Raw genomic sequence first — 24,215 nt, forward strand, 5'->3', positions numbered from 1 at the left:
AGGATGAAGATTGTCCACCTACCGTCTTAGGTAGCTGAAATTCTCTGGTGGGAACTTCCTGTGAATTGTTATTCCAGAGTAATGGAGCTCTTGGGTTGTGCATCACTAAGTTGCTCCCCTGGTATTTGAAACAGCAGTACAGAAGGGAGATGTGAGGATTAGGATCTTTGAAAAGACAGTCTGTCTCATCCCACTGAGCAGCCACTGCCACTGGGGGATGTGGGTGGCGGCTCAGACTGACAGTGCAGGAACACATTTCTTAACTGGGATAATAAGCAAGATACAATTTGCTGAGAAGTATTAAATAGACCAAAATATTTTAATAAATAATGCTGGTTCAGGAGTGCTTGGCAAATAGGTTTACTAAAAAGTACTTTATCTGGTCCTTTAAATGTACTGGAAAATAAATTATGGATACAGGTACTGACTGTTTCTATTGACAAGGTGAATTTCAGGCTCAACATGGTGAAGTGAAACCAAAGTATGAAAGTCTGCAAGTGATACTGATTATAAACCTCTCTGTTTAGTTTTATTTCCAAGCTGAGTAAATAAACCACACACAAAATGAATAAAAAATTTCAATTAATCAGAAATATTAACACATAAATCACTGAAGTGATCCTTGGTGCATTTTGATATGGAAGCTAGGCAGCAGAGTTAGTAAGCTCTGATATGAAACGAGGCCTTTGGGATAAGAGTTTGTGCTTGGAAGCTTTTACATACCTGTTTTTCTCCTCTCCCTCCCCCTTTTCCACCCTCAGCTTGTGAACCAATTGGCTGACTCCAGCCACATTTATCAAAGGAATAGTGATCTCAAAAATAATTAATTTCCTGCAGATTTTGCTCCTATATATTGTTGCCTGAAGATCTACTTGTTATTCTGACAGTGTCTCCTGACAAGGTTATACTGACCTACCTTAAAAGAGATCTTGCTGTCCCGGTTAACAAATCATATTTAGAATGAGATGCTGGACATGTCAGATCTGGGCTTTTAGTGGTCCAACAGGAATGCTAAATGTGCTGCTTCATCATTAACTCATGACTGCAAAATGGGAATGGAGATATTATGTCATTTCAGCTAATCAAGCGCTGAAGCTTACAAATGCCAGAAACTTTGGCCAAGCCATAAGGGTGAAAAATACACATAATCAATAGGTATCTGAAAGATTAATCAGAAAGCATGAAGTCCTTAAATTCATTTGGTACCCAGCAAGCCAACTCTTGCCAAAGAAAATACAATTTAGAGCGTGCCTGAATTAAAGAGGAAATTTGAGAAAATAACCTTATGAAAGTACCCTAGGAACCAAAATAGAGGCATTTATTTTTACAGAATTATCACATCTGCTTCTGAGTTTCAATTTTATGCCTTTTCTTTTTTTTAAAATCCAGATCATAAGTATTATTTTCACAAATATTCTAAGGTATTTTTATTGAACTTAGAAGCTGGTCTTTGTCTTTGCTTAAAAACAATGGAGCAACTGAAATTACTTATCAACTATCAAATAATTTCTGGTCACCATTGCAAATCTAGTCCAGATGAGCACAGCCAAAAGGCTGATGGATTGTCCAAATACCTTGATTTGAGTGTTTTTTCCAGTTTCTGGTCAAATATCGATACCGGAAAAAATTAAGCAGCACAATCAACATTAATTGCCATACCGAAGTGGTTACTTATGCGTAATAGATATGTGTATTGATGTATCATCTTGGGAGCCAGCAATGAGGCACGTCTTGCTTGGGAAATGTGGAGGGAGCTTGATTGCTACTGATGCTTTTCCCGATCAATTGCTAAATTGGGAAGGGTTTGAGTTGTTGCTTTTAAGCAATAAAGTTAATAAGCATGGCGAGACTGTCCAAAAGGAACCTCGCGTCATTTCCTCAGTCCGTGCTGAAGTAACTGAAGAAAAATGAGAGACTGTCAGAGATGACAGATTGTCTCACCAGAGTTTATCAGAGCTTCATTGCATCTAGGCCAACTTTTTAGGATGCTGTCAATAGCTGGAAATATTTGGATATTGCAACTTCAACTTGAATTTTTTTTAATAAATTGCCTGTGAGGTGTCCTCACAATTACATTAGCCTTTTGTGCTTTCACATCCGTGTTCAGTTTTGGTTTTGCAGACCATTATTATTCATTATTTTTAATTCCCTGGATTTGCATTTATGGTTTCCTGAATAGTAATTTATTGGAATTTATTCCAGACTGCTGAAGACTGTAGTATGAATATAGGTAGCTGAAGACCTCCTGCAAAGCAGGCTCCCTAAACAAACACAGATCATCCGTACCCTGAAGAGGTTACTCTGTAAATAGTTTTCTTATCTCACACTTCTTCCTTTGAGATATTAGTACCTGATTAGTATCTGGCTATCTGTTTGTGCAGGGTAAGTGCTCTCCAAGGCACCCTCTCTGCAGCAAGCTCTGCAACTGAAAGTAGAAATGATGAGCAAGCAGCTTTCTGTCTTGCAACAGTTTAAACACCATTAAATAATAACCTTTTGACAAGCAGGATTAGAAATCGGGAGCTAATTTTTTGCAAAAAAGTCAGAAGAATGTGGAGTTATCACTGTGCTGAGGAGTCAAATTGTGTAGAGGAGATGAAAGACCCAGAGATCTTGTTACAGGTTAGTACCATTCATCACATTAAAGAAAAAATTGCAAGCAGTATTACTTCTGCAAGAATGTGGCCAACACTCTTGAAAGAGAGTTAGATTTTCTCAAAATGATAAATGCCATCCATTTGTATATTTCCTGCACTACAATTGAAGAGGGGTACCCACCTTTGCACTTTCATATTTCGTGCAGTTTACATGCCTATGTGATGAATGAAGTAGGGAATTGATTTATAATAAAGAGCATTGTTTGGAGTTTTGTATTATTGATGTAAGAGTGGTTAAATGTTGATGTGTTTTGAACATAAGAATTCTATGATTCTTCTTCGTTTCCTCCCTTTCCATCCCTCTTTCCTATCATTTTCATACTTGAAAATGTACTAAGCTTGCTGGAAATTTGGTCCAGTTACAAGGACTATGGATAGTGCTGGTAGTGAATAGCTGCTTGCTCCAGGAAAAGAATCAGAAAGCAGTTCCAGCCTGCTCCTTAGGATCAGTGACCATCCTCCTGTTGTCACCAGAAAGAACTGGGGAATCGTTGCCCTTTCTTCTTCTACTGAAAACATGCCGTGAAGTCTCCAGAACCAGGACAGCAGGGGTTTGGGGTGTTTTGGAGCATTTTTTTACACACACACCCTTAGGCATCATGTGCTGATGGAAATGGGTGGCAGTACTGTCTGCTCCCTCCACTGCTTCTCTGCGCCTCACAGGCCTGGAGATGCTCTAAACCTTCAGACAGACTCCAGCCTGTATTTACATTTCTTGGTTCCCTGCCTGGAATATCTATTTTAATGCAGGCTGAATTTCTAGTCATGGTGGAATATAACCAAGGGTATCAAGGTATCAAACTGCCTTTGCTCTCCAGCTGGAGGCAGGGTTTGATTTTGGATCTGTTTGTGTCTAAGATTTTAGTTCAGGTTCATAAACAGAAGATTTCAGTCTTCTAGGACATTCCTGTTCTGCTTGCTGAAGCAGGTTTTATGTTGTTCATCAATAAGTATTAACTTACTGTTTTACATCAAATTAGGTAAGTTGGCAGGTTGGCAGTGGTGAGGGCAGTTGGAATGAAGCTAATGCTGTTGTGCCTTGCTGTGGTTGCAATGGATGGTGGTGGTGTATTTATTTATTTATATCAGAAAAGACAGATTGCACCAACCTGTTACTTGTCCTCTGTTGGGGCTCTCCACGTGTCTGTGGCTCCTGCATCTCTGTCAAGTGGTTGAAGAAATCCTTGGAAAAGTCTGTTCAGGATAACAGGGATCAGTGATTTGGCAGAAGTTCCTGAAGGTCTTCTAAAGCTTTGCTAAAAAATAACACAAAACCCTTTCTATTCATTGCTTTCTGATTTGCTTCCTTGTCTCAACTCTTGTTCCAAAAGGCAAGAGGTGGTAGCACCCCCAACAAAGCTTCTTTTACAGCTTTTTTTTGGCATTAGTTGTAAAAGGATCAGATGTCTGACCTTTCAGCAGTAGGTAAAAGGAGAATAAAAATATCTATATTCCTGACAGTGGAAGTGCCTGGTCTCCCTAGTTTTTCTTTGCACTGACAGTTGTATGCAGTGTGCTCTGGATGTGCCAATAATGTTAAGGCAGAGGACCAAGCTTGTTGTCTCTGAGTGCTCCTGTCTGGCACTATATTGAGAATGCTCAAGTTAGCAAACTCTCAGCATACATTGGTCTAGTGTGCATCCTCTGAAGAATATTCCTGTCCTTGTTCCAGCACAGAAACCTAGTTATAAGCTTTATAGAGTTGTTTTCTGTTGAATATGTAGGAGATGGATCTTATTAGCAGAAAGAGTGTATTAAGAAGTTAAAGAGGTAGAGTGCAGTGAAAATCCTTCTGTGTGTTTGTGCACTCAGAATATTTCTGTGGAGGCTGAAGAGTCTTATAATTTCTACATTATACCCATACCTCTTTTTCTGAGGATAAATACTACTATGTCCCTTGTAAAACTGTTCTGAAAGCTGCACAGACTTGACTTGAATTGACATGTCCTTTTATTCTTTTTCCTCTCTTCTTCTGAGGAAAAAGAAGAGATGTGTTTGCAAGGGAATGCTGTGGTGTTGTTGGGCCCCATGCATTGCCAGTGACCTGGCCAGATAACTACCTTGGTCTTCTGAAAAGGGAGGAGCACGGACTGGGGAAAAGTCTGACTGCAGATTGAAAAAGGTCCTGCAGCATTTGAAAGAAAAATTTTGAGGGAAAAGGGCCCCAATGATAACAGCACACATGCTGAGTCACAAAGGCCTTCCTGTCAGGGACTAATTGCAAGGCATTTTTCTGGACATGACACTTTTCTGGAAGTGAAACTTTTTAAAGGGGCCTCTAAAAATGAAGGGACCCAAATTTAAAAGTGGCCAGTAATGCTAAGGCACAGGACTCTGCTTTTTGACTTTGCCTGGGTTCAATATGTTGAAAGCAGAATCTATTGTGTGTACGCATAAAGAGCTTCTATACAGAAGTATTTGATTCTGTTTCCAATTGTGTGAAAGTATGTATGCTTTCAGTGAATATTTGAATTACATGTGTTTGGAAAATTAGAGATTAAACTGCAATCTAGACACTTGAATTGCATGTAAATTAAATTATAGTAAATTTAATATGACCTTTCTTCTACCCTTTAAACTGTACTATCTTTCATCTTTTATGTTAATCACTCCTTGCTTTACGCTGAAGCACCAAACACCAGCAACAAAAGCCAAGTCTCACTGTGGCTGCCCACAACATTAATTATCATGATGTGCTTTTATTCCTGCAGTGAAGATGTTTGCAAACGAGGATTCACTGTTATTATCGATATGCGGGGATCCAAATGGGATTTGATCAAGCCTCTCCTAAAAACCCTTCAAGAAGCTTTTCCTGCTGAGATTCATGTTGCCCTGATTATAAAACCTGATAATTTTTGGCAGAAGCAGAAAACAAACTTCGGCAGTTCCAAGTTCATCTTTGAGGTGAGAGCCATGTAGAAATTAATTGTAAAGTGTTGTCTCTTATAAGAAATTTTCTTCAGGTAAAAAAACTCCTGTGATTGAAAGCAAAAAATACATCTGAGGGCAGGTGGCAGGAGTGGGCTGATGCCCTGGCATCAGGTTGTTTTGTGAGCACATTGGTGAAATGAGTTACATGTTTCATCCCAGAGGTTCACATAGTTCATTTTGCTGAGGGTTTTTGTTTGTTTGTTTGTTTTGTTTTTCTGTGGTATTTATTTTTGGGTTGTTTTATTTTGTTTTGGTTTTTGTGGTATTTATTTCTGGTGATGTTGGATTAAGTCTTTGTTTCTCATAGGAAGAGAAACAATAAAACACAATACCAAATTGGTTAAAATGCTAAAGATACAGTTTTCTAGATGGAAATGTTTGAGTTTGTTAGTTTACTTTTACCCACTTTTACCCACTAGTGGCTTTTTTAAATAAGAGACATTTGCTAAATTTTCACCTCTTTAATTTGAGATTTACAGTTCAGAGATAGCATTAACAACTCGTGTGAATGATAAGGTGCCTCAGGCATGTCCTTTGAGAAGTAAACAGTATATAACAACTGCATAATTAAGGAGAATTTTACTAACTTTGTTGTTGATGAAGAAAAACCAGCTGTGTTCTCTATAGCACTTCAGTTTTCTGTGAATTTCAGCTTCTTACCCAAAAAGAAGCAAAACTCAGGTGCATGAAGTGCTCATCATCATCTTCATCAATCATGCCATGCTGTGACTTAGTCATTGTGCTGTTTTTTAGTAATTCACTGAGAAACACTTATATTGTTGGCTGTTTTACCAATCCATTAATTTCAGAGTGACACAGAGATTTTGCATCTCAGGAGCACAGAAGAGATATTGGTTATAGCTCTTAATGTTTACTGCAATGGAAGACTGTATTTAAGTATCTGTTTAAGTTTTGTTGGAATCAGTGTGATATAAATGTGTCCTTATTTTCAGCCTGTTCTTGCAAGGACCCTTGAACTGCTGTGGGGAATTAGATTGATGTTACTCATTAACACAATTTTACATTATTATCACTTTTTAAGTGCTTGGGAAATTTCACCCCTGTTTCACAAAACCCAGTCAACTCATAAATTTCGCTTTGATTAAATAAGTCTTCACACTACTTGGTACCTGTGAGGACAGATAAAATAACAGAGTTTAAGCATGCATTTTTAGAACATTTGTTTGTTTTTAAAATTAATAACTACCTTCTGGACATTTGACATATATTTTTATTATGTGGAGTTGTTGTGATGATAGTAAAGAGTAAACTGTGACCAAGTTATGTTCATAATTACAGCTCTGAGTGTTATTGCTTAAAAAGCTGTACATGCTGGAATGCATTAAGGGTATTTTCATTTTGTGTGTGTTATCAGTGCCTTTGAGCTGTAGTCTGTCTGCAGGGCTGCTCACATGGGTGTCCAATGGTTCACAAATTTTTGGGCTAAAGGAGGAGGGTCAGTGTGTATTGGACCACCTGCAGACACTCAGAATCATAGAACAGCTTGAGTCCTTCAGTTCCATGATTCAAACAAAGATTTCCTAAGCTGTGGTCCACCCTGCAGTATACACACCACAGTCAAGGAACTTCTATTGAAAGGATTCTTTGGGATGCTGTTACTTATTAACAAGCTCAGGTTCTTGGGCATCTCATTCTCTCTCATAAGAGCTATGAATATCAGACAAGGTCATTATGGCCTGCATTTATTTGATTTCTGTGGGGCAATTCACAGGTACTCTCTGCACTGGCCTGGCATGGCAATTTCCCACAGCTTGGATCAAACACGGGGGCCTTGGCAGGAACACACTGCAGTGGAAGGCAATGGAAGTCTCTGTTGATTTACCCCATCCACAAACGCAGCAGTACCCAGTGCCAGTTTTAAGATCAGATTTCTCTCTTGAGCTTAATGGAAGCATTATGTGTGTGCCAGGGCGCTGTAGGACCCTTAGTGGACACTGATGAACTGGATTTTGTGGGGTGAGATTCTGGCACAGTGTTTCTGTGTCACAGTCCAGAGTGAAGCATGTTCACAGATCTTCACCCAGAAAGAGAAAGTGTTTGGTTGATGTATGTGGATTCCAAAGTTTTCTGTCACTTTGAGGAATGGACCAGGCAGCTTATTTAGCATTAATTCAGAGGTGCTTTCAAGACCATTTTCTTTCTCCTGCTGAAAGAGGCTAAATAGTGGACAGCACTTTTAAAATTGATTTCAAAAAGAAGAATGAGCAATGCCTAGGAAACAGTAAGCACCTACCTGTCTGATTAAAAATGCTTTTCATTAGAGTTTCAAGAACTGCTTAAAAAATCAAACCTGAATAAAGAAATGAAAAGCCTTTCTACTGTCTCATAATGTCAAATTCTGTGCATGATTAGAGTAATGTTTCCATTAGCTGGACAGACTGCAGCAGGATGCCAAAGTGTTAGCCATGAAGAGAAGTATTTCCCTGACAGGCAGTTAAACTCTAAACTGAATCATCTTCAAGGTCTCAGTGTCCAGGTCAAGAGGTTTAAAAATTTGAAAATGCTCTGAAGTGACATACTTATCTTCCCACTGTTTGTTTACTCCTCCTACTGTCCTCCCTTTTCCTCACAGCAATGAATATTGCAAGAATGTTTTAAAATAATCTTTCTCCTGAGCTTAAGTTCAATACAATCTCAGTTTGAATATATTGAAGAATGCCTGATCTTTTTGGATGAAGGGAAATTGGAAGGAAAAGCCTATTATTAACCTTTAACCAGTGGCTAGCTTACTATTTTGGACATAATTTAGGATAATAGTCAGGATTTTGGGTGTTCTTTGTATATGACTTCTATGAGAGTTCTGTGATTATTGGGTGTCTCCATTTCTGAAAAGTACAAGCTCTGACATTCTTTAGAGGTCTGATCTTTAGGGGATAGATGATGAAGAGTCAAGCCTTTAAGGGCTGCTAGCTTGGGTGTTAACATGAGAGTGCTGAAAATCTCCAGTTACAGATGAAACCCTATGCTCCTAATTTCAGAAAAAAGTAGTTTGTCTAAAAGAAATGGGAAAATCTATTAGTTGCTGTGTCCTTAAACTGTAATCTGCTTTCCAGACACCCAGTGCTTTTCTGTCACCAGTTACTGAGTCTGAATGAATTAAAACCATTTCTCATTGATTGTGTATGATTCGTGAGCAGTACTTTCTATTGGCAATAAATTCTAGTTGTTAATACTTCAATGGCATTTCACTTTTACATTGATTTTAGCTTAATTACGTTAGGAATTGCTAATATGGAAGAGTGGCAAAAAGCCAACTGGAATTATTTGGAATAAGAAACCCAGCATATTCTCTGTTATGGCAGTTTGCAATACCTGCTTCAGTTCATACACCTGAAACTTCTGCTTCTCTGTAGCTGCTAGCTGGGGTTTAACATAAGTAGCAGAGTGCCTGTAATGCCATGTACCCATTTAGTGAACAACTACGTCCAGATATCCAAAAGGTGCAGTGAAAAGTCCTAAGTGTCCAACTGGGCTGATGAAATCCGTGGCAGAAACTTTTTCACTACATGTTTTTTGATAGTCAGGCTGGCTGAAAAAGATAGGTATTATTCCAGTAAATATCACATATTTTAAAAGTATATAAATAAATAAATGCGATCAGAAGTAAGGTTTTATGTCCAATTAATATATCAAAATTAAACACCATCCTTGACATCCCTTATCAATGTTCCTTCAATTATATATCAATGAGGGAAATGCTCACTTCATGCTGTTTATGTGTTGTGCTGTTAATTCTGATTGGATGGTCCCTGATTTAAATGCTGTCCTTTTCCCTTCCTTAGACAAGTATGGTGTCTGTGGAGGGCCTGGCAAAACTTGTGGATCCTTCTCAACTGACAGATGAGTTTGAAGGGTCCTTGGATTATAACCACGATGAATGGATAGAGCTGCGTGTGTCCTTGGAAGAATTTTTCAACAGTGCCATCCATTTATTATCAAGGCTGGAGGATCTCCAGGAAATGTTGGCTAGGAAAGAGTTTCCAGTTGATGTTGAGGGCTCAAGAAGGCTGATTGATGAGCACACACAGCTTAAGAAAAAAGTGATTAAAGCTCCTGTGGAAGAACTGGATCGTGAGGGCCAGAGGTTATTACAATGCATAAGATCCAGTGATGGTTTTTCTGGTAGGAACTGCATTCCTGGAAGTGCAGATTTTCAAAGTCTTGTGCCAAAGATCACCAGCCTTTTAGACAAGCTGCATTCTACCCGGCAACACTTGCATCAGATGTGGCACGTCCGCAAGCTGAAACTGGACCAGTGCTTTCAACTCCGGCTTTTTGAGCAAGATGCTGAGAAGGTAGGGGAGTAATCTGTTCCTTTTTTCATACTTTAAACAAGTCTCTATTGCAAGGGTGACCATTTTTTCTGTAAGTGGCAACATGAGGTGTTCATCACCAGTGTGAATCTCATGTTGCCAGCAGATACACTTCATGTGACTCGTAAATCAAATTAACCAAGCTAACTGTTGGATGTAGCAGGCATAGTAATATCCAAGAGTAATTTTTCTGTGTTGCTTTTGGTGAAAGTTAAGCTGCTTTTCTGTCTCATAATGAGTATATTTGGTAGACATTAGCACAAGAATCTGACTATTTTTTCAAGCTTCTTTTATTAAGCCTATGAATATATTTATCTACTTGTCACAGCACCAAAAGAAGAATGATTTTGGGGTTTGATTCACTATGATTATTGTTTGCACTTCTTGGAGTCTGTGGGAAAATTCAAATGTGGATTTCAGGGAATTTGCTTTAGAAAATTGTATAACTCTAAAGCTTTGGCTTTCTTAATGCTTGGCACCTTGTTAGGTAATTTTGTGAGAAGTCTTTGTTGGCACGTTTAAAATTCCAGGCCACGGAGGTGGGGTATTCTCAGTGGAAGGTACTGAGCTCTCAGACTCGTGTTTATCTCTACATCCATCAAAAGCACCAATCTCTGAATCTTCTCTACTTAATGTATTATCCAGTTGTTTCACTAATGTGTCTGCCTGGATGGACCCAGGAGGAGCTGCAGAAGAAAAGCAGACTTCATCTGCAGGGGGATCTTATGACCATGTTTTTATAAATCATCTACTAGTTAGTGTTATTTTAAAACATCATGGAGAAACACATTGCTGAAACAAATTTAATGTTCAGTAGTGCAGAACAAGAAGCTTGACATCAGTTTTCAATGCATGTACTATATATCTCTAAGACTTGCTAGGACTGAAAAAGCTCCATCATTGTATAATCAATCCTCCTGCTGGGAAAACCTTGAATTCAAATGAGTCCCTCTAAAATAGGAGTCACTGCAGCATTGCTCAAGGATGCATAAGGGCAGAGTTTTAATTCCAAATGCTACAACAGTAGCATTCTCCCTGTTCATTCTGTGTCTTATGCTGTAAGTAGGCCACTCACTTCTGTCCTTCCCAGCAGTGGCTGCACTTTGGTCAGTGCATCACTTTGGATTTTCAATTTCTTTGAGATTACTCAGATGACCACTGCTTATTAATATAATTTTAGAATTTATTATTGTTAATATTCAATAATATTATTAATGGATTATTAGCATTTAGGAAGTTATAATAATTAATGATGTTAAAAGCTGAAAGGCTCTCAGATCAAGTCAGTGTTTGAGAAGTCCTTGTTGCCAAGCTGTTCTGTGGCATTGAAGGAAGTTTCCAGGGAATTTCCTTTCTACCTCCTGCATGGGCATGAAAGGATGGTGTGATTTAAGTCAGCAAAGCTCTTTACATGTGTTATTCTGAGACTGATATGTGTAAGGTCTAGGCAAGTCAACAAATGCATGAAATTTTTGAGATGAAGGAAGAAGCAGTGAGAATGTGATTTCTGCCTTTGCAACTCTGGTTGTCTTGAGCAATTCCAGTTTGACAAAACCAGGATTCTGCTTTTTCTCTTCTTCATCTGCCTCACATTAACTAAACACACAGTCAGCTTTTCCCTGCTTAGACTCTGCTTGCCTTCTCTTGACTTTTACCTTTTCCCAAAGAATATAAAATATTTTCTTGTTTTATATACCCAAATCTGTTGTTTTAATCTTCTCAGTTTGTGAGTCCCTAAAATTCTTCCCAGAAGGGTTTCAGACCCTTTAACATCATATTTTTCACGTGTAGACTGCTGTAAAACATTGATGTACTTTTCCTCTGTACTGCCTTTCTCAGGTCTCTTTGAAGTAGTCTGATCACCTCAGACTGGAAAGTTCTTGTTTAATAAAATGTCCAGAGCTAAATCCAGTCTGAGTGCTCCACTGCAGAAATAGCCACCAGTGTGTCTGTGTATTGAATTTTAGAGTTTCCAGGTACCTCCATTTTCTCAGTTGCATTCTACTCAGATATGGTAGCAGAGCCCAGTTACTCTTCATCTCCTGGAGAGAGACACAACTCTTTTTGTATAACCTGGACATGTCATGTAGTTCTAATCAAATGACAATTCTAATAGCCTGTGAAAGCGCAAACTCCAACATAAAATTCTGAACATGAACAAGGTTTGAAGGCCTTTTAAAATATGTCTCTATATTCATTGGATGATATTTCAGGAAACCTGTTTTAATAAGAAGAAAATGGACAAGGACTTTAATTTTCTGGACATCTCTGATTTCCAAAATTTCAGGCATTCTCAATGCCTGAAAAGTTCTTAAAAATGGGATAGGGAAAAAAAAGGGACACAAGGACTAAAACACTCCGTATTTTAAGGAAAGTTAATTTTTGAACCCTTTGATATTACAGTACCCCGGATGTTAAAAGCAAATCAATTCACTTTTCTTCCTCCTAGAAATCCCCTGCATTAGAACATCTAGAAATGGCAGACACTGCCTGGACACACAAGATATTTAAATTACAGGCATTACAACTTACAGAAGTCTGTATAGTTGTGTGCTGAACAACTCATTGCCAAAATAAATAGAGGGGGTGGCAGTCACAGCCTGGACTTCTCCCACTCAAATCAGTGGGAGAGAGCAGGGCTCTCTGTAGAGAAACTTTGTCCCCAAGTCAGGCCTGTAGAGTTTTACTTTCCTGTACTGGGGCCAAGGGAAAGGAAAAGTGGGGCTATCACATAGGCACAAGCAGTGCAGAGAGATTGAATCTCCAGATGGAGACTGGAAGCTCCTTGAAGCTCAAGTCAGCAGGCAGGTCAGCCATGTGGGGAGCTTTGGCAGAGGGGTGTGAGGAAGTTCACATGCTGTGCAGTGCTGACTGTAATGATCTGCTGATAAATAACACATTTCAGCTGCTGGCAAAGCCCTGACCCTCACTGTTCAACAAATTTATTCCTCACCAGCTAATGGAGAAATACGTATGTACATATATATAATTTTGAAACTAGAACTGAGGCTTCACTGTGTTTTACTGGGTAACAGGGAAAATATTTTTAGCCACCAGTAACATTAAAAAATGTGTCCCAGTCTAAACTGAATATTGTTTGAAACAAAAAACCCATAATCAACATAGATCCAAGTATTAGAACAATCTGAGAAATGATAATTGGTTGGTGGAAATCTGGACAGGGAGAAGAATTCAGGCAAGAGTCCACATGTTTTGCACTTGAATAAATACCAAAAAAGACAAAAAATTAAACTTATACTCTGTACTTTCCAGCTTTTCTGGAAATCATTTGTAACTGGCACCCAATTTGACTTTTGTAGGAATTTCCACATCATTCTGCGTTGGTTCCACACCAATTTTACTACCCCAGCATGTATGTGAATGAAAAACACCTATCATGATGTAATCAGTGTTGTCCATGCTAAGTATAAACAATACAGTCCCCAGCTGGAGCGGGCTGAGGGTCTGCACTGTGAGCTGCTCACAGCAGAGCAAGGAGCTGCTCTAACACTGTGGGGGTCAGCCCCAGAGGGAGGCAGAGGGGGCTTGGCGTGTACTTTCTGTCCTCACCTCCCCTTCTGCTTCCTGACTTCCTACACAGTCCACTACACAAAGGCAAACTCCGAAAGATGGAGTAAGAAAATGCCACGAGTGAATTTCATTGGAAGCTTGCGGTGGGAGAAACATTTTATTTGGATCAGGCCAGCTTTGTAGAAAGTCTAGTGGCAAACCACAGGCCACATCTAGTCTTCAAGGAGCAGTGAAGCAGCAGGCTTACAGTCAAAACCATCAGCCCCGTGTAAACCAAGGCTTCCCTTTGAAAAACACAGCTCTGGCAGTGATTTTCCCTGTGGAGCAGGCTTTGGGAAGCTGTGCAGGCTGCTGGGGCTGCCGTGGTACTGCTGCTCTGCGGGTGTCTGCAGGGAGACGCAGCAGAAATTGTGGATAACTTGCAGCTCCTACTCCCCAGCAGCTGTGGCTCCCATTTCCCAGGTGATGTGACCAGCCTGCAACAACAGAAAGATTTCTCAGTGATGGGAACGTGATTAACAATGCAAAGTTCATAGATAGGAGACAAGTTTGGAGGGGGATATAAGCGACATGGTGAAGTGGAATAGGGTGCAGTAACAGTTGCAGGCAGCACTTCTCCTGTATTTCCCCCCTTGTGCAAGTATGGGCAGTGAGACCATGGCACTGAGCAGACACTGCCTTCCTCCCTTCTCACCCACTTCTGGCCCCTTCCTCAGTTAGGTCTCCTTAAATAAAAAAACTGATGTGTTACTCTTCTGAGTAGGTGCTGTTAAACTCAACCCCCATGGAGAGAAATAAGTAATGTGGCATTTGCTTTCTTAAGGAAAAAAATCACAGATATATCAGCTGTACTTGACTCCTGTCCAGTATCCAGTTCCAATTCCTAATGAAAGTATTGGGAAGACTCCTATTAATTGTCAGCAGAAACACATTATACCCATTAACTAAAAGTATACCCATTTTGAAGTACCAGATGAAATTTAGGAGTTCCTACTTTGCAGCATCACTTAACACCAGGCAGAGCTAGTATAGAAAAATACAGGGAAACTCTAGTTCAAGAGCAAAGTCAGTGGGAGAGAAGAATATCCGAGAATATATTATCCAAGTATTTGAACCATGCTCATACTGGTTTTGGAGTATTACACCTGCCAAGGTTCATGTTCCTCATAAGGAATGTTCTGCAAACTACTCTTTGTCTAAAAAGATGCAAGATGGCTTTGATAGATAATGGAATGCAAAACATGGAAATTCATGCTATGGTTTAGGTGGGAAAAGATGGCTTTAAAGAAGAAACATTGATAACTTGATGTTTGAAAGAAAGGAAACTATCATTTGTGATTATATAACACCCACTTTAACTGTTTCGTACCTTACTTCCCCACGTGCCGTATTTGAAAATTCTGATGCTGTATGTTCTGTAATAAAATGCATTACAAAACTGATGATATGATCCTTCTTGCTAATAGGAGGCAGTTTATTTTATTACAGTCCATTAAGTAGAGCAATTGTAACTGCTCCTTTAGTCAAGGGAAGCATTTCCTAGAAATGGGCCCTAGCTGACTTTCTGGAAAAGCAGTATAAGAAAGATTAAAAACCAACATTGCTTCCTTTTACATTCCACATCACCTCTAAGTTTTCTTCTTTTAGCAGTGTCAAACGACCCTTGAAGTGATGCATAAAGCAAATTTATAGAGTTTTCCTGTTTGCAGCATGTCATATTAACCCTTAAGGACTTGCATAATTCCACCAGGCACAGCACCTGGGACGGGCTCCTCTGACTGAGATAAAATCCACTTAGTGAAGGACCATTTCCCCTCTCTTATTTCACTCCTGGAAACACTTGGTTTCTTTGATCTGTGCTATGTGCCATATATACAATTGCCTCCAAGATTTCATGTGAATTATTGGCTTAAAATTACTGTGAGAGGTATGTGTCCCAGGGAGTGAGAATTAGAAACCAATGAGGAGAGTTCTGAGAAGGTGACAGAGGAACCTTTTATATGTGAAATGAATAAAAAGCACAGGAGTTCTGGGGAGGTGGTTAATTAAGACTGGGGAGGAGGCAGGAAGCGCATTAAGAGGGGACAGAACCACAGTCAAGATTAATAATGAGAGCACATCTGAAGTACATATGCCCCATGTGCTGTTTGACTATGATAGGATTTGTTACTGAATGAATGGTATTTAGCAGTTAACAGTAATAATGATACAGGCATAATAATAATGGATTAGACATGGATTTTTGTATAGGATTTAGATTTCATTTAAGTTACATGAACGCTGAATTGGTGTGCAGAACTCAGCATGCTCTGGATTTTCCATCTAAGTACTTAGACCATGAATATCACAGCAGCACAGTGAGTGAGCATTGCAATAAGGAGCTTTCCGGGAGATTTTGAACATGGGGGATGTCAGACCTGAGGTATGCTCCATAAGACTTCTGCAATAAAAGGAGTCCATAAGCTTAGTGTCTTCTGCAGAGATATTTGACTGAGGGTCTAAATGAGACTCATTTAAGTATGTTTCTGTCATCCTTAACCTATTTCAAATGTCTGTGCAGAGAAAGGTCAGGGCCTTGAGGTACAGATACTGCCTGGCAAAGGCACTAAACTAGCTGTCTGTATTTGTGAACATCCAAGTGTTTGCAGAGAGCTTTATAAGAAGAGTAACCAAGAATTTCCTGCTGAGCATAAATGAAATCTCTTACCCATAATTCCAGAAAAAGAGTTCTCAGAGGACCAAGTTGGTGGTGGTACCTACCCCTCTCAGCCCAAAGCAACAGCTTCTCTCTTCAGATTAGTTTTAGCTGAAGTCCTGAGTTGCATTTTGGTGCCCAAAGTCTCCCTGAGCTGTCTGCTGAAAAGACAGAGGCTGGTCTTGCAAAGCAGGAGTTTCAGCTGCTATTGAAATCTGTGAAGGGCTAGAAGTCTCTCTCAGAGCTCCCAGTGACAGCACTGAGTGAGCTGGAGCAGTGTGGCATTCCCTGGTACCAGCTACTGGCTCTGGCTCTTTGCTGGTGGCAAGGTCAGCCATGGCCACCCACTTGTGGTAACGAGACCACATCTTCTGTCCATGCTGTAATTAATATAAGTGGAATCCATCCCAGGATGCCAGTTACAGTAGTTCCCATTTGTAACTTTATGGGCAACCTGATTTGCCAGGGCTTGCAATAGTCCTGGTACATGAATAACGAGCTTTGAAACCAATTCCTGACACAAATGGTTCTTATTTTTATTGTATATACAGATATATACAGATCAAAGTATTTTAAGTTACCTTAGCATCTTTGTCTTTTTTCATGCAATGGACTCTCGAACAGAGCACGTAGTGTCTGTTCTCTCCTGAAACTTTGTTTCCAAATCTGGCATCTTCTCTCCCATGATGCCTATGAAAAATGCTTTATTTTATAATCTGAAATTTCCCTTAGCATATGGTGTCTTTTTTTGCTACAGAGATTCTCACTAGACAACTGTTCATGAAATCAGGTTTGGGATGCCAGTGCTGGGAAGGAAAGTCAGCTATCAGCCAAAATAAGCTGCCATGTGAATAGAAGGTCATCATCTCATCCCATGCTTTGTGCTTAAGCCCACTCTGAAACTAACACAGCAGAGGGCAGGCCCCATATTCAACATGAAGTGTTTGCTCTGACACATCGTCTCTAATACAGGCAGAACACAGAAAATAAGTGTAGATAGGTCCCTAAATTGCTGGATTGAAGACACCATCTTACAGTATCAGATCATAAAATATTGGAAAGATGATTATATAGGTGATATGGAAAGGAGGCTTGAATTGATACTGAGCTGGTGCACAAACAGCAAATAGTTGAGTGCGTGTTTGTATGATAGCTAGCACAGTGAGGTCCCGAATCTGACTGGGATATTGCTTGTTTCCAACACAGAAATGCATATTTTCAGTTGAAAATGGCTCTTGGAGATGTAAGGGTATGAAAACATTCCTATGGAATACATAGGTATATCCACAGAGGATTTGGGTTACTTTGGCATATACTGGGAATATTCTGCTTCACTTAAGCTGTTTTGAGCAATAACTCTCTTGATAGCATCAATCAAGGACAGACAAAGGATCAACACAGGAAGTTCATATCAAAGGGGGAAACTGTACATCTATTCTTAAAAATCTGTGCATTTCCCTACATGAGCCTATGCCAGCTCTAATCATTTGAATTTAATTACTTCACACTTCCTAGAACAAAGGAGGTTCTAATAAACAGGTAAACATTGAAAGCATGTCGCAATAACTATTGTAGCAGGTTTTAATTAACTGTGAGTGTTTATTCAAATGTGTTCTTTATCATGTTTCTTTTCTGTAGCATTTAAAAATAATTGAATTTTTGCTACTGAGTACTGCTTCTGCTTTGTCTTGAAGCACATCAGTACTCGCTGTCATGGGTAAGCCAAGTGTGAGGTGTTCTCATGCAGCTGGATAATCAGTATGATGTTCTGAATGCGTATTTACTGAGGTTTTTGGAAGCTCAGTGGTGGAATAACAGGCTCATGGATTTCCCGTATTACTGGGTTTACCTGGTCTCAGATTTTTTTTTTTTTTTTTTTTTTTAACAAACCAAATAAAAGAACAAAGTTTGCCTAGAAGCAGAAAAACATAATAAGAGGTGGTTGTGCACAGAGCATGTGTTGACAGTTCCTTGTGATGCTGTGAGTGAGGATGTCATGTGCTAAAGAGATTTCATAGGGATCAGCACCTTCCCTTTTGGAAGGCTCTGAGAGTGGCAGCTGAACTGTGTCCAACCTGCCATTTCCATCACCTGGCCATGGGCACCAAAGAATCATTGAGGAACTGTGGGGGCAAATCTTCTTCAGCATCTATAACAATAAATTACTTGCAAACCCCTTCATCTTTAAGAGGAGGATGATTCCTGCATAGGCTGCATCTCGCAGCTCAGAGCCTGCATGCTGGCACTTTGCATCTTTGCAGGCTGCAGTTCTGAATTAAAGATGCAGCGAGCTGACATCTGCTCCCTTTAATCAGAAGTGGCCTTCTGACAGGTTGCTAATGCCATCCACAATTTGTTGCCCCCAATCTGAAGTGAAGAGTTGTCGGAGTGGGCAGTGATCGTGGTGGGCTCTGTGGGAAGCGTTCATTACGTTGACCACTGCTGGTCACACTTAATAAGATCCTGTTCTTGGTACCTGTAGAAAAAAAAGAAAATCAAAACCAAACCACTAGATTTTTGCAAGATCAGGAGATCATTATAGGCGTTTTTAACTTTCCTCAAAGCAGAAACAGAACTCATTTCTGCTAATTGGACTGTAAAAGAAAAAAGTCTTCATTATTAGTGATGTTCTAAAAGATCTTGCAGGTTTTCAACCATGTCAAGCTTGTATCCTGCTACTTTCCTATTCATCAGTCAAGACCAGGGGGGCTTTCCTTTGTATGCCAATAGCATTGTGGACGTTTGCTTTTCTGCCTTCCATCCCTCAGTAGAAAGCTTGGGGACAAAGCTAATAACCACAGGACAAATTCACAAGTACACACCAACTGCTTTGTGCTGCTCCTCCAACTGAAAGCAGCTACAAACTCCGTTTTGCCATCTGGTTTGAGGAAGTGTGGGATTGCCTTGCCTGCTGAGCAGAGCGGCACAGGGATCAGGGTAAATATGTATCAGAAATTCTCTTCCTTGTGGCTGTTATCCTAGGGGTGAGTGTCACCTCCCCTCGCTGTAACCATCACTTCTTTCTCTGTGGCAAAGGGACAGGACCTTTTTGTAGCCTCCTGTTGACAGTTCTGATTCTCCTGCAACAAGTTTGCTGGTTCAGCAGCTCTGAGGGTACAAACTTCTTCCCTTATAACACTCCATCACCCGAGTTCAGGCTCCAGAAGCAAAGAACACAAGAGTGTTCTGAAGGCATTTGTAATAATTTTTCAGATGTGGACAGCTGTCTGTCAGGAAGGGCAATCATCTGCTGGACACTGAATTCTGTTGAACTGGATCGGCATTGGAGCAGCAAAATTTAGTGCAAAGGATGTGAAGTTCAAAGCTAAAAATTGGGAATTAAAAACCACAGGGGTTAGCTGCCTTGTCTCCTGTCGCACAGGAAGCCTGTCCTGCAGTGGGAGTCCCGATCTGATGTGTAAAATAAACATCTCAGTGCTTTCCTTCTTTCTCTATTAATTCTTTCTGCCCTGTGCTGCCACATCCGGTGGGTTTTTTCCTTTTTTTGGCAGATAAATCTGTTGCCTCCACAGCAACAGGAATCGAACCTGCATGTACAAACACTGACAACGCCTCCCTGGGCGGCAGCAGCTCGGGATGAAGGAGGAGCTGCGCGTTTCCCTCATGCTGAGCGTGCCCTGTGGCACAGTTACAGCAGCGGGGCTCTCTCTGTCCCCTGGGGCTCTCTCTGTCCTCTGGGGCTCCCAGCACGATCCGTGCCCTGTCCGTGTGGGGGCACAGCCCTGGCCGAGCCTGGCGCAGTTCCTGCGGGGTTTGCAGGCTCCGCAGAGGCTCGGCTGGAACACGGCGTGCTCCGCTGCTCGGAGCTTCCTGCTGCCGACACTGGATACGCACTCACTATTCCTCCTGCTTCCTCCTTCAGCGTTAGAATGGGTCCAAAAATAATTGAAGGCAGTATGTTCTGATGGAATATTTTTGCGTTTGCAGAAATTTCCTCTTTCTTTCGCTTGCCAATTTTGATAGGGAGCATTTTGAGACTGTTTCAGCATCTCAGACTTGGCACCGCTGGGAGGCACAGGAATGCTCCCCTGATCAGAATGGCACCAAAAAGAGTTTTGGCACCTGAATACAGGTTTAAAACTCATTTCTAAGGATTATGGCGTGTTTTAACCACAAAGTTCTACTTTAGCAAATGAAGATGAGAAGACCCAAATGCTCTAGAGGGCAACAAAGCCCACACATCTAGAAAAAGATGGGCAAACTGGTTTTGGTTTCTTTTTTTTTTTTAAATTTATTGCTTTGATCCTCAAAAAGGTTAGGTGGTAAGAGACTAGCTGTCAGGAAATAATGTAATTAAGCTGTACATGAGGTTCACAGACTTATTGTGCAGCATCTTTCAGATGTAGCCATGTGATATTTTCTAAATTAATGTCTTCCTGGCCTGGCTGAAATGCTTTCGATAGCCCGCACTTGGCAGAGCTTGGGTTCTTAAAAGTGTGTCTTAAATTACCCTTCATATCTATTTATAGGGAACAGATAAAGGTGGGTGAACAGCTGAGAGGTTGTCTCCTGTGGAGCTGGTGGGGATTGAAGAGGAAAAACCAGGAGCATAGTTTGTAGATAGCTTCCAGAAGTATCAGTGTCATTTTAAACCAGGTGGCTCTGTCTTTTCTTCTTACAAATCATTCACATTACAAAGAAACTGATTCAGAAATATTTTCTTTAACCCTTGTGCCTTGCAAGACCCCTCTGTATTATTTGGCACCGGAGTCCTGGATGCCTCATGTCCTGCACAGGTGTTGAAAGGTGTCACAGACAAAACAGTCTTGAATTGAGGAATTTAAAGCTTATGAACACAAACTTCTGATCTTGATTGGGATGTTGAAAGGAAAAAGCAGGACACACTGCCATTATCACCTACTTTTTGCCAGCCTAAATTTCCCTCATTTTTTCTTGGTTTATACCCAGTCCCTCAAAAATTTGTTTGATGGGCTGGTGAACAGCAGGGCATGTTAGGGATAGTATTCACTTAAGTTTGGTTTTGCTGCTCTTATGGCTGTTCCCCAATTCTTAATTTTTTCTGCTGTTGTTCCTTAGAGTTTCTGCTCTGACATAGTCCACTCATCCCTCGTGTGTGGCCCCACAGTGTGTTTCCAGCACAGTGTCCCTCAGCACCCCACAGTGTCCCTCAGCAATGCTCATTTTCTTTCCCTAGCAGCTTGCATCCAGGTGTTCTCTGGCTGATGGCTGCTCCAGCAGCATGGTCAGGCACTGGCATGGGGTGGTTCTCCCTGATGGGGCCTCCCCCGGTGCCAGACTGGTAGGAAGTGGGTGGTGGCAGCTCAGGACCCCTTGGAGGCCACCTTGTGAGATCCAGGGGCACTGCTGAGGGGGCAGTGAGACCCAGTACCATTCAGAGCCACCTGTGCCACCTCACCATGTGCAGACACTGTCTGACCTCCTAGCTCCAAGGTTTGCCAGAGCCAAGGGGAAACATTGGACTGGTGGATTTATGGGATGGGGTAGGGGGACTGGGCACCTCAAAGTCCATTAAGCAGCTGATATCCTCCACTTTCCATCTGTGCAGAGATCCCAACACCAGACATGAAGCGCCTTGACAACTCAGGTGTTAAAGCTGTGGTTACACCCAGCTGTGTCTCTGGGCCTCACACACACATGGGTTTGTTAGGGGAATGCCACAATTGTGGTTCAAACCAGCAAACATCTGTCTGGCTGTTCTGTTCTTAATGGCAGCTATTTGGAGTCAAGAATGTAACACATTCAGCCAGGAATAGAACTGGGGCCTTTAACAAAGTCACCAAACACCTACATTGTTTTCAACTAAAAACTGAGAGGAAGATCCCTATCTGGGGGGGAAATTTTCATAATTTACACTCTCTTTTCCATTCATGTGGCTGTTGTCTGTTTACATCTTTTAGTATTACATTTCCTGTCCAACCAATGAATTAATTTCCACTTAGACAGCAAGAAGTTCTCTGTAGATGATCTGTGCCCAGAAAAGGCCATTTCCATTTTAAGAAACAGAAAATCCTTTCCAGGAATGCCTGAGTGTTTGACGCTACCAAGTGTGGTGGAAAGGTGCAATATCTCAAAAACAAGCAAACAACTCAGATGTAGAAAATACTCCCAAATGTCATTAGTTGTATTTATGTGTTCAGGATCTGTAATTTTCTCCCACCTTCAACAACAGAATTCTTACTTCTCTATTCAACATTGTAGGAATCACATGCCTTACTTTGTTCATGGCTGTGGCTTGATATGTGTCAGGAAAAAAATACAGATCTCTTACTCTGGCATTTAGTAGGAACATTCAGTGTGAGTATGTTGGAAATGGTGCTCTGCTATAAATACAAAGCTATTTGTCACATCACACATCTCGCTAATGTTCTAGTGAGTTGAAAGTTGGGCCCATTGTCTGGAATAATTTAATGTGCTGTAGCCTTACTTACTGTACTCTATGAATCATATACACAGATATTCATAATGGAAAAACTCTGTTCATGCAGCATTGAGGTTTACACAAATACAGCTGTGGGTCTGAATCTTCAGCTGGTGTAAATTGGCCTCGTTGGAATGACACCAATTTATCCTGGCCATGGGCTGCGCCGAACACGTGTGAAAGGGAAAGATCTGGCAGAGGCATTGGCTTGTCCGTCACCATCTGTAAACACGAGACAAACACAAAAACAAACACAACGTGGTATTTAGGCCCTGGCTTAGCAAAGCATTTAGATGTATGCAGTGTTCTATTTTAAAGCTACAAGTGCTTTGATTTAATTAAGGCTGTATTTACGAAGTGGCAACAGGAATTATAGCAGATTGGAATTTTTTGTTGTTGTTGTTGAAATGGTTTTCATAAAATTTGTTGATTCATGAAAAAAAAATCTAATGTGCTATCAAAGTTTTCATTAAGTCCAAAATTTATTCTGGAGCCAGTACCCTCCTACCTGAGAACAGCCATTTTCCTGGTGACTGTGGAGGTACCAAGCCCACTGTAAGGGCCCTGTGGGCATTGATGGACATTAATGACCAACCTCAATGCCAGCTTTGCCACAGCCTTGCTCTGCCTGGCCACAAGTCCTGCTCAGCCAGACACTGACCCATCAACTCATTTTGTGGCATGACTTGGGACGTGTGCTGTGGCCATGGGGCTGCATCTGAGCCTGGTTACCCTCACCAGACTTGATCCTGGCCTGCTGGTTGACTTCATGGCTTAAGCTTGGACTTGTATTGTCACCAGAACTTATGCAATGTCCTCTTGCTTAAGTCAGAGGCTATGGGACAGGCTGAGGTTAATGAGGTCCCTGTTCTACCTGCTGAGTCTTTGTTTCTGGCTCCTTATGCCTTGGGGACCAGCTAGTCTGGACAGCCAACATCAGTCCTCTGTTCTGCTGAATTTAGCTCAGCGGCTCGATGGGAGGAATTTTTCTGTATTCCAGGTGGAAGTTCTGACTCTTTAGACTGTTGGCATTTCCCATGTGCTCCTTCATGGACGTGTTGCACTTCTGTTGGCCTTTCCCAAATGTTTAGGTAACCTAGACATGTGTCTGGTTCAAATTAAACCATAGTTTTGATTCTAGTCTGGAGACATTGGGAGAGTTTCTTGATTGTAGTTAGCTCACATGCAAATCTTTGCTGGATCATGCCCTTGCATGTCAGTGTAGACTGTATATGTACCACAAACCTGTTGCTCGGTATTCTTTTTGTTCAAATACTGGCTAAATTCAATTGCAAAAGATATGAGAAATATGCCTTGATTTTTATTTAATTGAGTTGTTGTGAATACTTCAACTCCCTTAATGAGATAGGAAAACACCTTGTAGCTGTGAACTTTGTAAACCTCGAGAGAGGGACTCTGGCAGTTACTGTTCTGTGTGTGTTATTATTTTGTTTATGCTGTGGAAACATATGAAAAGGAACTTGCTTAGATGTAGATGCTCTCAGAGTGGAGCTTTCCACTTTCTGTTGTAGATTATTCAGTTTAACATTGGCTGGATAGTTTTGAAAGTGCAAAATGGGAATGGACTCTTAGATGGACCTCTCCTTAATAAGCAATGTGTGTTTACCTCCAGCATTTCCCAACCT

At 40.8% G+C, this 24,215-nt stretch overlaps 1 protein-coding gene across 11 annotated transcripts in view; it reads left to right on the forward strand.

The window, feature by feature from the left end:
* KALRN (kalirin RhoGEF kinase) overlaps positions 1-24,215 on the forward strand; it is a 461,256-nt gene that overhangs the window by 184,003 nt on the left and 253,038 nt on the right. For all 11 annotated transcript variants that reach the window (XM_033064817.1, XM_033064825.2, XM_033064827.2 and 8 more), the window contains exons 4-5: positions 5,369-5,561; positions 9,392-9,904. In XM_033064817.1, coding sequence (XP_032920708.1) covers positions 5,369-5,561; positions 9,392-9,904 — 706 coding nt within the window. The remainder of the gene's footprint in view (positions 1-5,368; positions 5,562-9,391; positions 9,905-24,215) is intronic.

Source organism: Catharus ustulatus, chromosome 7 (assembly GCF_009819885.2).
Source record: "Catharus ustulatus isolate bCatUst1 chromosome 7, bCatUst1.pri.v2, whole genome shotgun sequence".
In the NCBI taxonomy this organism is placed as follows: Eukaryota; Metazoa; Chordata; class Aves; order Passeriformes; family Turdidae; genus Catharus; species Catharus ustulatus.